Source organism: Schistocerca cancellata, chromosome 8 (assembly GCF_023864275.1).
Source record: "Schistocerca cancellata isolate TAMUIC-IGC-003103 chromosome 8, iqSchCanc2.1, whole genome shotgun sequence".
NCBI lineage: Eukaryota > Metazoa > Arthropoda > Insecta > Orthoptera > Acrididae > Schistocerca > Schistocerca cancellata.
Genome location: NC_064633.1, coordinates 552,341,001 through 552,358,434, shown reverse-complemented (window position 1 = coordinate 552,358,434; position 17,434 = coordinate 552,341,001). Strand labels below are relative to the sequence as shown.

At 45.2% G+C, this 17,434-nt stretch overlaps 1 protein-coding gene across 1 annotated transcript in view; it reads right to left on the bottom strand.

Moving 5' to 3' along the window:
* LOC126095681 (glucose dehydrogenase [FAD, quinone]-like) overlaps positions 1-12,516 on the bottom strand; it is a 47,019-nt gene extending 34,503 nt beyond the window's left edge. The window contains exon 1 of the mRNA XM_049910437.1: positions 12,190-12,516. Within this exon, the coding sequence (XP_049766394.1) occupies positions 12,190-12,516 (327 nt within the window). The remainder of the gene's footprint in view (positions 1-12,189) is intronic.
* Positions 12,517-17,434: the final 4,918 nt, after the last annotated feature.

Here is a 17,434-nt window from a genome sequence, read left to right as displayed (position 1 = left end):
CTTTTAGTATTTTCGTAGAACTGTAAGGTGGCGTGGTCTCCTGATCTTCATTTCTTACATATTCAGACCTCACCATCGTATTCTGAGTATCAAGACGTTTCATTCGAGCCCAAACTCGATAGGGTAGAGTCAATTTTACATATTTGCATTTCATCGATATGCAAATCTAATAAATAAATCGCAAGTGCACACCGAGATTAAGAAGTCGGGGCTGGTGTACACAAACATTCAAGACACGACGGGCACAGGAGTTTTTGTTTGGCGGAGGCAACCATCCCACTGGAAAGTCCGTAGGAGGGTGAGTTAGCACACAGCTATGCCGGCTAGCTGACCTTCGTGGGACCAAACCAGTTTTTGCTAAAGAAAAGGGATAATGGCCTGCGTGTTCACCTTAAAAGCAAAACCCACTGTATTGTTTGGGAGAGCCCCCTGCATACGCATTTTTGATGGACGTAGTGCGCAGTTTCAGAGTTCTCACAGATGGACAGTAAATGCCTAACACAGATGCTTTATACACTCCTGGAAATTGAAATAAGACCACCGTGAATTCATTGTCCCAGGAAGAGGAAACTTTATTGACACATTCCTGGGGTCAGATACATCACATGATCACACTGACAGAACCACAGGCACATAGACACAGGCAACAGAGCATGCACAATGTCGGCACTAGTACAGTGTATATCCACCTTTCGCAGCAATGCAGGCTGCTATTCTCCCATGGAGACGATCGTAGAGATGCTGGATGCAGTCCTGTGGAACGGCTTGCCATGCCATTTCCACCTGGCGCCTCAGTTGGACCAGCGTTCGTGCTGGACGTGCAGACCGCGTGAGACGACGCTTCATCCAGTCCCAAACATGCTCAATGGGGCAAGATCTGGAGATCTTGCTGACCAGGGTAGTTGACTTACACCTTCTAGAGCACGTTGGGTGGCACGGGATACATGCGGACGTGCATTGTCCTGTTGGAACAGCAAGTTCCCTTGTCGGTCTAGGAATGGTAGAACGATGGGTTCGATGACGGTTTGCATGTACAGTGCACTATTCAGTGTCCCCTCGACGATCACCAGTGGTGTACGGCCAGTGTAGGAGATCGCTCCCCACACCATGATGCCGGGTGTTGGCCCTGTGTGCCTCGGTCGTATTCAGTCCTGATTGTGGCGCTCACCTGCACGGCGCCAAACACGCATACGACCATCATTGGCACCAAGGCAGAAGCGACTCTCATCGCTGAAGACGACACGTCTCCATTCGTCCCTCCATTCACGCCTGTCGCGACACCACTGGAGGCGGGCTGCACGATGTTGGGGCGTGAGCGGAAGACGGCCTAACGGTGTGCGGGACCGTAGCCCAGCTTCATGGAGACGGTTGCGAATGGTCCTCGCCGATACCCCAGGAGCAACAGCGTCCCTAATTTGCTGGGAAGTGGCGGTGCGGTCCCCTATGGCACTGCGTAGGGTCCTACGGTCTTGGCGTGCATCCGTGCGTCGCTGCGGTCCGGTCCCAGGTCGACGGGCACGTGCACCTTCCGCCGACCACTGGAGACAACATCGATGTACTGTGGAGACCTCACGCCCCACGTGTTGAGCAATTCGGCGGTACGTCCACCCGGCCTCCCGCATGCCCACTATACGCCCTCGCTCAAAGTCCGTCAACTGCACATACGGTTCACGTCCACGCTGTCGCGGCATGCTACCAGTGTTAAAGACTGCGATGGAGCTCCGTATGCCACGGCAAACTGGCTGACACTGACGGCGGCGGTGCACAAATGCTGCGCAGCTAGCGCCATTCGACGGCCAACACCGCGGTTCCTGGTGTGTCCGCTGTGCCGTGCGTGTGATCATTGCTTGTACAGCCCTCTCGCAGAGTCCGGAGCAAGTATGGTGGGTCTGACACACCGGTGTCAATGTGTTCTTTTTTCCATTTCCAGGAGTGTATTTCCGGATTTGTCAGCTTAAACGGTGCGCCATTCTCTCGTTTGTAAGAGTAACGCTGATAGGAGGACTATTTCTGACGCAATGAGCCAGAGAAGTGAGGGAAAGACAGCGGATGATATACCCTTTCGCTTTTTGCGTGGAGAGAAGTCGTTCCGGTGACACTCTTGAAGTGGGAACATGTAGCAGGAGCAAGTGCGCTCGTGCATGTACGCAGAGAGCGAGGAAGAAAATCTCTATTCAATACTGCACTGAGAGACCACCTCTGTCGCTAGTGAATCGGAGTGATATTCTATACTGAGTCGCTTGCGATTAAGCGTTTGTTCACTGTGTTGGCCACGACACTTAATGTGCAGTGTGAACACAGTCAGCGCATTAGTTAGCGCCTGTGAGGGAACAAAAAATGGTTCAAATGGCTCTGAGCACTATGGGACTTAACATCTATGGTCATCAGTCCCCTTGAACTTAGAACTACTTAAACCTAACTAACCTAAGGACAGCACACAACACCCAGCCATCACGAGACAGAGAAAATCCCTGACCCCGCCGGGAATCGAACCCGGGAACCCGGGCGTGGGAAGCGAGAACGCTACGGCACGACCACGAGATGCGGGCAGAGGGAACATTGAGTGGCATCGCGGTGTACTGGTTATTTGACAAGTGTACCATGCCAATAGTTAGACTAGGGGCAGATAGGAGTCCTTGACTTCATCAAGGCATAGTGAGAGTTTGATTGGTGAAGGTCAATCCAGATGGAAAGAGATAGTTTTGCTATTTTTTAGCGGCGAACAATGCAGGCAGCAGTCGTCGCTCATGGTATTGTGCGCTACAGTGTAGGCGAGCCCCATCTTTCCTCCATTAGAAATAACATACTTCATTCATGTCACTCCATTACATCTCTCACGTGGCAGCCTGGAACGTGCTTAGAAAAATTCAATCGGATAATTATTGAAGTTGAGTAGGTGCGGTTCTCAGCCATTCTGCTGAGTAAATAACAGTTTTAAAGAAAAGGGATAAAAGACCTTTCCCACAATTTGTGTATAAATTTCATTAACAGGATTCCAATCCATAAGAGGTAACCTTCTATACCGATAAGAACCCAGAAATTTGTGTATTAGTTTATAAATAAACGTTTCACTTGATTTTCTCAGATTTTGCAGTAAATAATATTTTCCGTTCGTTCAATGTTTTTCTTACACTAACTAGCAATACTCCAGTAGCCAAGTGTCCCACTAGTTACACAATAATATGGAGAATTTTTGTGACTGTTCCTTATAGTGGACGACTTCAGAAGATATTTATTGCTGAAAGTTTTTCAGGCATTTCATTTTGGTACGTTAGGAGCGTCTGTCTGACTTCTGTAGTAGTGTGGGGTGGAAATTGCTTCTGGCAGGATTCCAAGGATACTGGTCAGATCAATCTGTTGCACAACACGTCAACATAACACCACACACACATAGAACATGTGCTGGTTATTTATTTTACTCTTGTCTGTAGATCTACAGATGGTTCATGTTGTACCGAAATCGGTCGGCCATACTTGACACAAACAAATGGAATTTGTATAACTGTTCTATAAGTGTCAGCTAGTGGAAAGGTGCAATTAAGGTGTAACTTACACTTGAAGCCCAATTCTAAGGGTGATTTGAACAACACAACACTTTATTAGACATGGTGGCTATATGCTCTTCGCTTCCTCTGGCCCTTGAACTTATTTAATGACTTACCCAGACAATTACTAGTAATCTGTAGTTTAATAAGGGCTCCAAACTTCGGTGCAGTTTTGCTCATCTCACATTTACAAATTATGATCTGGGGTGATAGGTACTTTTCCCCGATACCATTTTTTTGTGTTTGTCTTTGATCCATGGGCACTATCGATTCCTCATTCATGGCGCGAGGCTACTACATCTGGACATTCGATAACTCTTTTCTGGCACCTCGTGAGAGGATGCGTGAGCGACTGGTCGTGGTGACTTAACGACCTACTTTGGCTCTTGGTCAGTTCCGTCTTGCCACTAGCTGGAGAAGGAAGTTCCTCAGCAGCCAGAAGCGCTCATTGTGTGGGGCTGTAAACCGATGCGGATTTCTCGGCATTGCGCTGTCTTGGACTGCTAAGCTCACTTGTCTGAGCAAAGAGTCGCTCGAGTTCCAATACGGCCTTGGTTCGGCTTTGCTGTTTGGTCCGTGAGTATACAGATAGAATGGGGCAGCGGACACATATATATTTGTTTGGTGAGCGTCTTGCTTGCTCCTGTGACATGCTTGTGCTCGGCGGTTAAGTGTACCCACTTCCAAGGATGGTGTATCAGTAGCGGCGTTATTGGGTTCTTTTGCCAATGTGGAACTACAGCACTTGCCTTTTGGCGTCCATGTGTTTTCCAAATGTGTGCAGTGCATGGGATGGTTCATGTTCTTTGTTTTGAGCCCAATGAGTTGGTCAGTGCTGGCCATATTTACATGTACTGCATGAGGCGAAGGGGTTTTGTCAAGCATGAGCCAGTTGAGTCTTTCATGCTCTAAGTCATTGGCACCTTTCTTTAATCTTTAATCTGTTGTTTATTTGTTTAATATTTACTTGAAACGAAAAATCCCTTTTGTGTAAACTTTATTTGCCCAAAACTGCCATTTTAAGGATACTTTGTGGTGTAATGTGGGCATTGCTTGAAGTTTATGATTACTGAAAAGATAATCTTGAATATGTAGTACGGGCTTTGTTTGAAGTTCAGTATTTTGAGCACAAGTGTTCGTGCAACTGCTGGGGCCTCATTTCCTTAATAGCACTTAGAATCCACCTTCTGTTATAGTCATTGGGTTATGACTCACTGGTTGATCTGTACCGATTCTTCAACCTTCTTGAATGCTGCTTCTCATCAATATATCAAATGTACATTTCTTCTCATTTTTAGTATTGTTTTTCTGATATAGACTGAACCAGTGGCAGCAAAGACTACAAGTAATTAAATCTCTCCTTTCTGTACCTCCTGTAATTATGTAATTTATACATCACTGTTTCTAAAATTTTGCTCTTTTTCTTGAAAATTGATTTACTAGAGAAGTCTTTTTGTTAAATTATTATTTCTTACTAAGTAGCTGTCTTGACCTTTCTTTTCTTTTAAATTCTTTGCACTGTGAGAGTCATCCATTCCGCTGCCATAAGAAAGCGTTTTGTAATAAAAATCAACGTGGAATATCTGAAATTTTATCGTAATTTATTTTCACTTATGTTTCCAAATAATTGTCTTTTCTGGTTGGGAGGTAACAGGCGAGTTGTGGCGTCCTAAAAATATTCTAAGTTCGGAGTTGCCGTGGCCGTTTCGGCCGCTCGATAAGCTGGGGCCCCTCAGCAACCACGTGGTGCCAAATGTTACCTGGAGCAAGAGGGGTAGAGCAAGCGCGTGGTCCAGGCCGACCACGTGGCTGGGAATTTCATGTTTATCCTGTGTCGAGGACTGTGAGTTGTTTAAATATCTTCAACAATTCGCGGCCCTGTCAGCAACTGTGTAAACATTAATTTTAATTTTAATAATTAACAGCCTAAGTTGCACTGTTTGTCAAGAATTTACCTAGGTTTCAGTCGGGATAACCCAACCTTCTTCAGAATAACCGTAACTACCGTCTTTCCAAAGTCGACATCGTCGAGTTAACACTACAGATCCATAAATTATAGTCAGACTATAAAACTTATCTGGAACTGGCCCGGCCCCACTTCGTGACTCCGATGTGGCAGCCACGGATGGTTTCCACAATGGAAAGACGGTAGTTACTGTTATTCTGTAGAAGGTTGGGTTATGCCGACTGAAACCTAGGTAAATTCTAGGCAAACAGTGCAGCTGAGGCTGTTAACTATTAAAATTAAAATTAATAGTGTCCTTTGTGTTGATGAAGGAGATTTGTACGCCAGGAGTGCCAAAGATGGCGGATTTCGTGAAACCATAATGGCAGACGTTTCACAGTTCATGTAGAAATTAATAATAGTCCGAGGAATCACGATACAAACAAATATGTACATTACCATTATTTGCATGACGATTCTGATGGTGTAGTCAGATTTTCAATATCTTTATTAGTTTAAAGTTTAGTATCTGACTGTAAATTACACAAGTAATACCCAGCAACGAATTTCCAAAATCTAAACGGTTCATCCTATTTTGTCGATCGACGTGTCTGTAGAAAGCTATTAGTGTAAACCTAAATTGGTATGAATTACAGGCATGTAACTTGAATAGTACATGAGTTATTAGAGGTCAAAGTGGCCGATTACTATTGATCATGTCACACAATAAGTACTTCACAGTTACATGAAACAACGGTAGCAGCATGCTTATAAATATATATTTATTCGTCTGTGTCTTTGTTTATATCCGATATATACTATTCATGAAGAAATAGATCAAATATTTACTGTTTTAGAAAGCACAGAGACATTAGGCTACTGGCCTACTTTTGCTTCCATTCCTTTGATATATGTATATCTAATTTGTTTTTGTATTTAATAATGTGTGTAAGAGCGTGTTTATGGTCCAGCCAAGGGAATATTTATTTAATTTCAAGTTATTTAAATGTAAATCCAGCATTTCGTATGTGTTTCAATATGTTTATGAGTGTGCGCTGGCTTGGAGACATGGCGGGAGCGGTTTAGCCAATAACAGCGCTCGTTACTAGAGTAGCCGACTACCGAAGTCAATGGGGTGACTGTATGGAAGTGGGGAGGAGCATCAGGTGGCACAGGACACGAGGGAGTGCTGGACGGGAAGGCGCGACGGACGGTCGCAGGAAATAATTGGAGAGTGTTGAGTAGTTCGTGCGTGGTCACGGGAGATAGAAATATTTCGTAGTGCCGACTTGTGCTCTTGCGAGATTTCCGTGGCTTCTGCAGTGAAGACGCAAAATGCATTTAGAAGTGAATTCTCGTGAGCTATGTTGTTGTTCATAACTAATTACGTGAAGTAGGAACCTATTGTTTCCCTGTTCTTCAACTTGCATTGTATTGCTAGGCCATCGACACCAACATGTGTTCCGCGTAATAAACGGCATACTTAAAGGTACTTCTGCTATCGTACTCATCATTTTAAGTCGTTAAAAACAGTACCTGCAGATTTTATTTGATTGCAATCTTTCATTTACAAATTTATATGTTGCATTCAAAATTAGCAATTGCCGACTGATAGGAACCTTCGACCATTCGATCCATGTGTACATTCATATTGTATACTGTAGACTCAGCAGTATTTGGCTTGTAATGCGGCAGCTACGTATCCCAGCCCCTAGACAATGAAATCAGCCAAAACTTTCAATATTTCAATTCTGAGTCGGAGGATCGTAGTTGAGGGTCACATTTTTTATTCGAAAGCCAGCATAGTGAAAATGTCAAGTTTTATTTGCCAGCACCTTATCGCTTCCAGTTCTCCGCTGCCCTATAACAATCCATTTTATTTTCTCTAATCTTTCTCGCCAAACCCCCTTTTTTTACTTTTAACGCGCGTGCCATGACTAGTTTAGCACAACCTTTAGTACGCCAGTTTCGCTTTCAACGGCGTAGACCCTAAGGCCATCATTACAAAGAAAACTGCTTTAATGTTTAAAACAAAGCTGAAAACAGATATTCTTATCTCTTTTAAACTAAAAGCCTCCTTTTAAATTAATTTTGTTCTCTCCGGAAAACAAATTTTTTACCTCTTGGGAATGGAAATTCGTTACGTGTTGTTACTCAAAACATTTTTTCCCTTCTTTGAATGTAGAATTCCTTGTTCTTCAAACTTAAGTGGTTCCGTTTTAGATTAAATCCTTCCCATTGAGCACACTGTACTACATTCCGTATTGTTACAACTACAACCTGTATGATTGTACTTGAAGATCGGGGTAGACTAAGGTTAACCTCCCATTCACGATTATGTCATTAGGAACCAAGCAAAAGCTCGGATTAGAACAGGATAGTGATGGAAAACAGCCGCGCCCTTTTCGAAGGAACTATCCCGGCATTCGCATTAACCACGTTAGAGAAATCACGGAAAACGTCAATGTGGTTGGCAAGAAGGGTATGTGAACCGCTTTCCTCCCAAATACAAATCTAATATCTCACTACAGAGGCACAAAGCTGAGTTTCTGCTTCGGCGACGTCTGCTGTAATGTATCTAGAAATTCCAACTAGCGCTTTGCTCAGATGGTGTCTTCAATGCTGTAGATCTAGACAGCTACGTGGATGCAGTATTTATTGATTTCCGAAAAGTATTTCCCGTAGTACCACGCCAATACTTCTTAACGACAGTTCGACGATATTAGTTGTCCTACAAAATTTTTGACTTAATTGAGGATTTATTGGCAGGGAAGTTGCAGATTAATGACCTGGTGGACAATATTAATATTAATGTCAGACTTTTTTCGATGATGCAGTTGTATCTATAAAGTAGGACATTGTGGAAAAGGTGTACAAATATTTCTTCAGACCTAGACGATATTTCAAAGTGGAGCATAAGATTGACGACAAGTTTTAAATATTAAGATATATAAAAGTGTGTACTTCACATACAACAAACCATATTATGCTATAACTACAATATAAATTAGTCTCAACTGGAATTTGTCAACTCATACAAATACATGGATGTATCAAGTTATATGGGTATGAAATTGAATGGCTGTACAGAAAGTCATAGGAAAAGCAGATGGCTTCCTTCGCCTTATTGATAGGGCACTAGGAAAATGAAGGCAGTTTGCTAGAGAGGATTTCTTACAAAATACTCTCGATACTGACCTCGGAACACTGATCAAATATCTGGGACCTATACAACATTGGTCTAGCACGGGACTCAAACAAATACAAGGAATAACAGCTCGTGGTTTTAAATGTTGTCTGATTCATGGAGGAATGTCATGCGAATGCTGAAGAACATGAAGCAGAAGGTGCTTGAAAGTAACTTGGGAGAATCATTTACGCGGTCTGTCTGTTCTGTCTGTATTTCGCCAAAGGATTATACAATCCAGATTCAGTGAGCTGTTAGAATAGTATCAGTGGTTATCATATCACGAAGAGATTTGTAGTACTATTGCAGTATATTTAATCAGGCCCATCATTTCCTTGTTTCAGGATCGAAACACGACCTTCTTCCTAATCTAAATAGACACCAATAGGGTCTCATCCTCACAAAGGAAAAAGGATACATAAGGTCCCATTAATATTTTAAATTTGTATAATTTTTTATTTGACTGTTTCGAGAAGGTACTCATCACACGATGTCGTCCGAGATAATTTCATTCATTCTAAGATCCTCCCCTAATGAGGTCTGTGACGGAGGTGCGATCCAAGCACAGAGCTGACACTGACTTTCTTTTGGCGGAAAACGAGAGCATCGCAGATATTCATAGGACGTTGTAGAATGCCTTCGGACACCTGGCAGTGAACAAAAGCATCCCGAGTCGTTGGGCGAGGCGACTGCTATCATCGAAAGTGTAAGTAGGCTGTTTATGTTTTCTTTATGTAAGTAGGCTGTTTATGTTTTCTTATTGGCAACGTTACGTAGCGCTCTATATGAAAATCACTGGCTGTGCTGTGTGCAGTCTGTGGCTAGTTTGCATTGTTGTCTGCCATTGTAGTGTTGGGCAGCGGCAGTTGGAGGTGAGCCGCCAGCAGTGGTGGATGTGGGGAGAGAGATGGCGGAGTTTTGAAATTTGTCATGAACTGCTATATATATTATGACTATTAAGCAGCGTTACGTAGCGCTCTATATGAAAATCACTGGCTGTGCTGTGTGCAGTATGTGGCTAGTTTGCATTGTTGTCTGCCATTGTAGTGTTGGGAAGCGGCAGCTGGATGTGAACAGCGCGTAGCGTTGCACAGTTGGAGGTGAGCCGCCAGCAGTGGTGGATGTGGGGAGAGAGATGGCGGAGTTTTGAAATTTGTCATGAACTGCTATATATATTATGACTATTAAGGTAAATACATTGTTTGTTCTCTATTAATATGTTTCATTTGCTAACTATCCCTATCAGTAGTGAGTGCCTTCCGTAGTTTGAATCTTTTATTTAGCTGGCAGTAGTGGTGCTCGCTGTATTGCAGTAGTTCGAGTTATGAAGATTTTTGTGAGGTAAGTGATTTCTGAAAGGTGTAGTTTAATGTTACTCAGGGCCATTCTTTTGCAGGGATCTTTGATAGTCAGATTGCGTTGCGCTAAAAATATTGTGTGTCACTTTAGTGAATGTTTGAGTACGTTCAGTTTTGCTCAGCTGTTTGAAAAGCAAATAGTGTAGTGTGCTGATAGCACAGTCGTGTATAATTGTTCTAAGGGGACGTTTCAAAAGAAGGTCGCGCAAACCCGCCTTGTCTGCCGGTTGTCGGCCGTCTACACACAGCTGTGACTCCTGCAGTGTTGGAACATGCGGACACTCTCATTCGAGGTGATCTACGGGTCACAATCAGACATTCACTTTTCAAATGGACGTCTGTATTGGTAGTGCTGACACACTAGACCACCGGTTCTGGTACTCAAAGGTGTGTTCCCACTGGGCTCCTCGCCAGCAAACAGAAGACTGCAAAGACCAATGAAGGACAATCTGTACGGAATTGCATGCAAGTTACGAGGCTGATAATGACAATTTTTTGTCGAACATCGTCATACGCGATGAAGCATGAGTTCAAAACTTCGATCTGGAGACAAAACCGCAATTTATGGACTAACGTTACACCACTTCTTCTCTAAAGAAAAAGTTTAAAGCCGCAGTGAAGACACAGCGACGTTCTTCTGGGACTTTGAAAGGGTTATTCTCTTTTATATCCTCCCTCGTGGTTAAAAAATGGTTCAAATGGCTCTGAGCACTATGGGACTTAACATCTGGGGTCATCAGTCCCCTAGAACTTAGAACTACTTAAACCTAACTAACCTAAGGACATGACACACATCCACGCCCGAGGCAGGATTCGAACCTGCGACAGTAGCGGTCGCGCGGTTCCAGACTGAAGCGCCTAGAACCGCTCGGCCACTCCGGCCGGCTCCCTCATGGTGTAACGATGAACTCTGGGGTGTATTGTGCCGCCCTCAGGAAACAAGACACGACTTCAGCGCGTTCGTCGACACAAAAATTCAAACGAGTTTCTCCTTCCCCATGGCTACGTAAGGCTTCAGACAAGACTGCTCGCGAGAGAGCGATTCATAAATCCTCATTGGACTGTTCTTCCTCATTCAGTCTGCAGAACATTCCAGCTTCCATCTTTAAGGCCCAATGAAGGATGCACTCGGCAGACCCGCCAGGATAGCCGAGGCTTCGGGTGTCGACCCCTGCCCTACCCATCGTCCTGCTCCTGCAGCGGTTCATTAGATTAAAAAAAAAGGGTAGCGTCTTTGGAAAAAAAAAGAGCGCTAACGCGCTGCTTTGTGGACTCGGTTAGGCGCGCCGGCCCCGGATCGAATCCGCCCGGCGAATTAACGACGACGGCCGGTGTGCCGGCCAGCCTGGATGTGGTTTTTAGGCGGTTTTCCACATCCTACCAGCTGAATACTGGGCTGGTCCCCACGTCCCGCCTCAGTTACACGACTCGCAGACATTTGAAACGCATTCCCACTATTTCACGATTTACACTAGACCCCATACCCCCGGGACGGGGGTGGCGGCAGGAAGGGCATCTCACCACCCCTTAAAATCAACCATGCCAACTCCGTACTTAACCCTGCCGACCCTGCGCACTATGCGGGATAAAGGCAGTAGCAAAAGAAAGAAAGAAAGGATGTGCTCGGCAGGAAGCAGAACGAAGATGGTGGTAGGTTATTGATGCAGCAAGACGTTGGCTCCAACGTCAACCAGTAGAATGGTACCACGAAGCCATAAGAGTCCTCCCGGTAACATGGCTAAGGCTATCGGATTAAACGTAGATTACGTCGCAAAATTGGGTTTATTAGCCAATAGAGCGGGGAGTAATATCGTGTTTTGGAATCCTGAATAAAACCAAAGAAGAAATTGCGTTGCGCTGCTTGTTGAATGCCCATCGCACATGCCAACTGTCTCGCGATATCCTATTTACACAGTTTAAGGTACTATTATTAAATGAACCATGTAGGAATCTACTACTGCTTCCTGCGTATTGCTCCCACATGGGAACTACGAAGACATAATTACTTAACTACCGTGCGCGTAGCGGGCTCAAAGTACTCGTTATTCCCCTGCTCCATTTGTGAATGGAGTATAAGAAGCTGTAATGCGTGGCAACGTGGGAAGCACCCTGTAATACGTACGCCACAGTGACGTTTACCATGTGGTGTCGTACCTCTGTCTGACGCAACGTCGGGAAGAGACTGGGGACGTCTGACGTTGGGGTCGGATCTCCGCCCGCCTCCAGGAGCAGGACATTCCAGGCCGGGTTCTCGGAGAGCCTGGAGGCCACCGCCGCCCCCGCGGACCCGGCGCCGACCACCACGAAGTCGTACTCCGGCAACGGGGGCGACGCGTCCCGCGGGAAGGCGCCGCGGTCGGCGAGCGCGCACTGCGCATGCGCGAGGGAAGCCAGCAGCTGGCAGAACAAGGACCCGGCGCTGCCGCCGCCACTGCCCGCGCCGCGAAACTGCGCAGAGGCTGCAACCGCGGTTCCACTCATCAGGGCAGGTCTGCAGCGCTGTCACTGTCCATTCTGTAACAGATTTATGGAAAACCTACTACATCTGCATATACTTCTACGTATACAGCGCTTTTACAAATGATTGAAGCGATTTCATAAATTCACTGTAGCTCCATTCATTGACATATGGTCACGACACGTTACAGATACGTAGAAAAACTCATAAAGTTTTCTTCGGCTGAAGCCGCACTTCAGGTTTCTGCCGCCAGAGCGCTCGAGAGCGCAGTAAGACAAAATGGCGACAGGAGCCGAGAAAGCGTATGTCGTGCTTGAAATGCACTCACATCAGTCAGTCATAACAGTGCAACGACACTTCAGGACGAAGTTCAACAAAGATCCACCAACTGCTAACTCCATTCGGCGATGGTATGCGCAGTTTAAAGCTTCTGGATGCCTCTGTAAGGGGAAATCAACGGGTCGGCCTGCAGTGAGCGAAGAAACGGTTGAACGCGTGCGGGCAAGTTTCACGCGTAGCCCGAGGAAAATTGGCTCATTCCACAACTGGAGACCGACAGCGCCGACTTCATCTTTCAACAGGATGGTGCTCCACCGTACTTCCATCATGATGTTCGGCATTTCTTAAACAGGAGATTGGAAAACCGATGGATCGGTCGTGGTGGCGATCACGATCAGCAATTCATGTCATGGCCTCCACGCTCTCCTGACTTAACCCCATGCGATTTCTTTCTGTGGGGTTATGTGAAAGATTCAGTGTTTAAACCTCCTCTACCAAGAAACGTGCCAGAACTGCGAGCTCGCATCAACGATGCTTTCGAACTCATTGATGGGGACATGCTGCGCCGGGTGTGGGAGGAACTTGATTATCGGCTTGATGTCTGCCGAATCACTAAAGGGGCACATATCGAACATTTGTGAATACCTAAAAAAACTTTTTGAGTTTTTGTATGTGTGTGCAAAGCATTGTGAAAATATCTCAAATAATAAAGTTATTGTGGAGCTGTGAAATCGCTTCAATCATTTGTAATAACCCTGTATAATCCACAAGCCACTGCGTGCTGTACAGCGAAGGCAACTGCGTACCACGACTACACTCCGTACAGCAAGAGAAAGCTGTGACTGTCCTCGATGGTGAGTGTTCACCCGAGGTGAGGGTATCATCTGGAGTGCCCCAGGGAAGTGTGGTAGGTCCGCTGCAATGTGCGACTCTTTGCTGATGGTGCTGTGGTGAACGGGAAGGTGTCGTCGTCGAGTGACTGTAGGAGGATACAAGATGACTTGGACAGGATTTGTGATTGGTGTAAAGAATGGCAGCTAACTTTAAATATAGATAAATGTAAATTAATGCAGATGAATCGGAAAAAGAATCCCGTAATGTTTGAATACTCCATCAGTAGTGCAGCGCTTGACACAGTCACGCCGATTAAATATTTGGGCGTAACATTGCAGAGCGATGTGAAGTGGGACAAGCATGTAATGGCAGTTTTCGGAAAGGCGGATAGTCGTCTTCGGTTCATTGGTAGAATTTTGGCAAAATGTGATTCATGTGTGAAGGAGACCGCTTATAAAACACTAATACGACCTATTCGTGAGTACTGCTCGAGCGTTTGGGATCCCTATCAGGTCGGATTGAGGGAGGACATAGAAGCAATTCAGAGGTGGGCTCCTAGATTTGTTACTGGTATGTTTGATCATCACGCGAGTGTTACGGAAATGCTTCAGGAACTCGGGTGGGAGTCTCTGGAGGAAAGGAGGCGTTCTTTTCGTGAATCGCTACTGAGGAAATTTAGAGAACCAGCATTTGAGGCTGATTGCAGTACAATTTTACTGCCGCCAACTTATATTTCGCGGAAAGACCACAAAGATAAGATAAGAGAGATTGGGGCTCGTACAGAGGGATATAAGCAGTCATTTTTGCATCGTTCTGTTTGGGAGTGGAACAGGGAGAGAAGATGCTAATTGTGGTACGAGGTACCCTCCGCCAAGCACCGTATGGTGGATTGTGGAGTATGTATGTAGATGTAGATGGAGACAGTTGAAGTCGCCTTGGCGCACGTCCTTCGCGCGTCCATCACAACCAATGGGATCATCACACTTCGCTTACATTACCGTAGCAACGCACCAGTGTTGCCGCAGTCTAGGCAACTCCTGCTTTCAGTTAGTGCTGCTGCGTGATTCGTTCAGGAATGTGTATGTACGTTGACATTCCACTAATTTTGTGAGTTTGTTGCTGTATGTGTGGAATATGGCTTCCTGTAGTACAGAGAAAAGGGACTTTTGGAAAAGGAGCTAAGCTGAACTCTCAAGTACGAGAATTTATACACAGGCTGCGTGTTTTCTTTGAAAGGGAAAGGGACAATGGTAGGCCTTTGGTACCAGCGAATAAAGTGACTGACAGGGTGGCAGAAGTATTGAACGTATCTGCAGTGTCACTGAAGAGTCACAAATGATAAAGAGGCTACCAATTCAGCTGGGACCCCTGTTATAATTGCGCCTGGAAAGTCAAGGAAAAGACTTTGTCGTGTGAGTGAAACAATCAACTTTGAAAGAAGTGCTATCAGACACATAAATTGATGATCCAAAAAATTATGACCACCTGCTTAATAGCCTGATTGTCAGCCTTTGGAACGAAATACATCACTGATTCTGCGTACCAGGTTCAAAAATTGTTCAAATGGCTCTAAGCACTATGGGATTAACATCTGATGTCATCAGTCCCCAAGACGTAGAACTACTTAAACCTAACTAACCAAAGGACATCACACGCATCCATGCCCGAGGCAGGATTCGAACCTGCGACCATAGCAGCAGCACGGTTCCAGACTGAAATGCCTAGAACGGCTCCGCCATAGTGGCCGGCTTGAGTATCAGGGATCCAACAGTTTGGTGGTAGGTCTTTGGAGGCATGCGGCACTCGACATCTACGCACTAGAGATGGGGGATCCGCTCCTGAACTGATTCATAGAGTTCAATCTTTCAAAGGAGTGAACAATCAGTGATTCAGAAAAAAAGAACGGTAGCTCGAAACGTTTCCCACGGCGGAGAGAGAGAGAGAGAGAGAGAGAGAGAGAGATGGAGCATATCAGTGGCACCTCTGCTGGTCAGAGCACAGTGCACGCCACACAACACAGCCGGCGCCGGCCTCTGCCCTGCTTCTACCTTGGCTGCCTGCATTGTGCAGTGCCCCATTGGATTTTGTGTTTCACATATGCCGTGCCGTCTCTGTGCGTTGTCTGCCGCATGCAGTGTCTGGCGCAGCTCTGCCCTCTGGGCAGTTGATGCGAGCAACAGGACAGAGAGCCTCCTAGCGGAGAACATAAGAACTACTTGCAACAACCTGCTCGCAAGAGAACGGACGATTTGTCTCGGAGCGGGTGACTGGTGGCCGTTAACCGCTCTCCCCACCCTCAGAACTCGCCCGCTCAATGTTCATCCCACCGTTCTCGACTCTGGCCAGAGCGTTGAGCAAAGCAACTCAGGTGTCACTCTGGTCTCTGTGGTCTTAGCTCACGCAGTAATACAGCTCGCAGCTCGACCTGCTTGACTCAGAGCTTCTGCATCGGAGTTTGTCTCTACTGGATATTGTTCTTCGTAGTAATACCGCTATGTATATTACATTATTCTGTTATGTATACATCATTTGTTTTTATTTTATTTTTATTTGTTTAAACTGATCAGATTAGGTTCCTGACGACTCCTCTTACTATAGGATTTTTATTATCGACACTCGAATTTACGCTTTAATTACGTGCGAACCGATAAACGTATCGCAAAATGTGATACACCAATATTTTCCTTGTTTTATTCTGCGTAAGGCTATATGCAGCACTTTAGTCTTACAGTCAAATTTATATTTTTTTTTCTTATTCTGGTACAGATTTTGCGATGTTAGGCGTCTTCGGAAGGAAACGTTCACTTTAAAAATATATGGCTTGCGATGTATTTGTACGAGGTTAATGATATTTTAATACATTATAGCCAAATATATTGTTAATATAAATCTCAAGTTACAACATTTTCCGATCACCCAAAAAACCACGATAGTGCAAAATAAATCAATAATCGAAAACTTTGTCATATCGTGGAAATTTCAATAAACAATACAAAATTCTTACTCATTATCTGTGTTACTTCAAAATAGGATCAAATAAGATCAAAATACAGGTATAGTACTGGAATAAACCAAGTTTAAAGGGCAATGTGCCTTCCCTTTATTTTCTATTGTGAATGAGTGGTGAGTCATGAAAAAGAGCTAGTTCATTTCAGGGAGTGAACAGTTCTGATCCGATCTCTGAAAAGAACAGTTTTGCTCATCTCTACTACGCACAGGTCATGTAATACGTTTAAATATGGGGCCGCTGCTTTTCGTACGTTGTGATGGGTTACGTAGGATTTACATCAGGCCAGTTTGGTCACAGAGGCATCAACGCGAGTTCCCTATAATGCGTCTCAAACCACTCTAGCACAGTTCTGGCTCCGAGACACGGGCAGTTATGCTCCTAAAAGACGACATCGCCGCCGGGGAAGACATCAAGCGTGAATAGATACAGATGGTTCGCAGCTGTCAGCGTGTCTTTGATTACTACCAAAGGTCCGACACAAGTGCACGATAGTGTCTGCCATAGCATAATATTGCTCCCACCAGCCTGTGTCTGGTTTCGAGCTGCCATTCAGCTCGATGGCGGCGTTTTTGGAGACGACCAGCGAGCTACTGTAGCAAATATGTGGTTCACCCAAAGAACCGGCACTTACCCATTGATCTACGGTTGAATCTCGATGGACCCGTGTCCACTGCAATTGTAACTCACAATGCCATTGGGTCACCATGTGAACACGAACGAATGGTCTGCTGCGGAGCTCTGTGTTCAACAATGTACGATGAACATTGTGCTCTAAAACATTTGTGCGGCGCGCACCAGCATTGTGCTCTTTCGGCAGA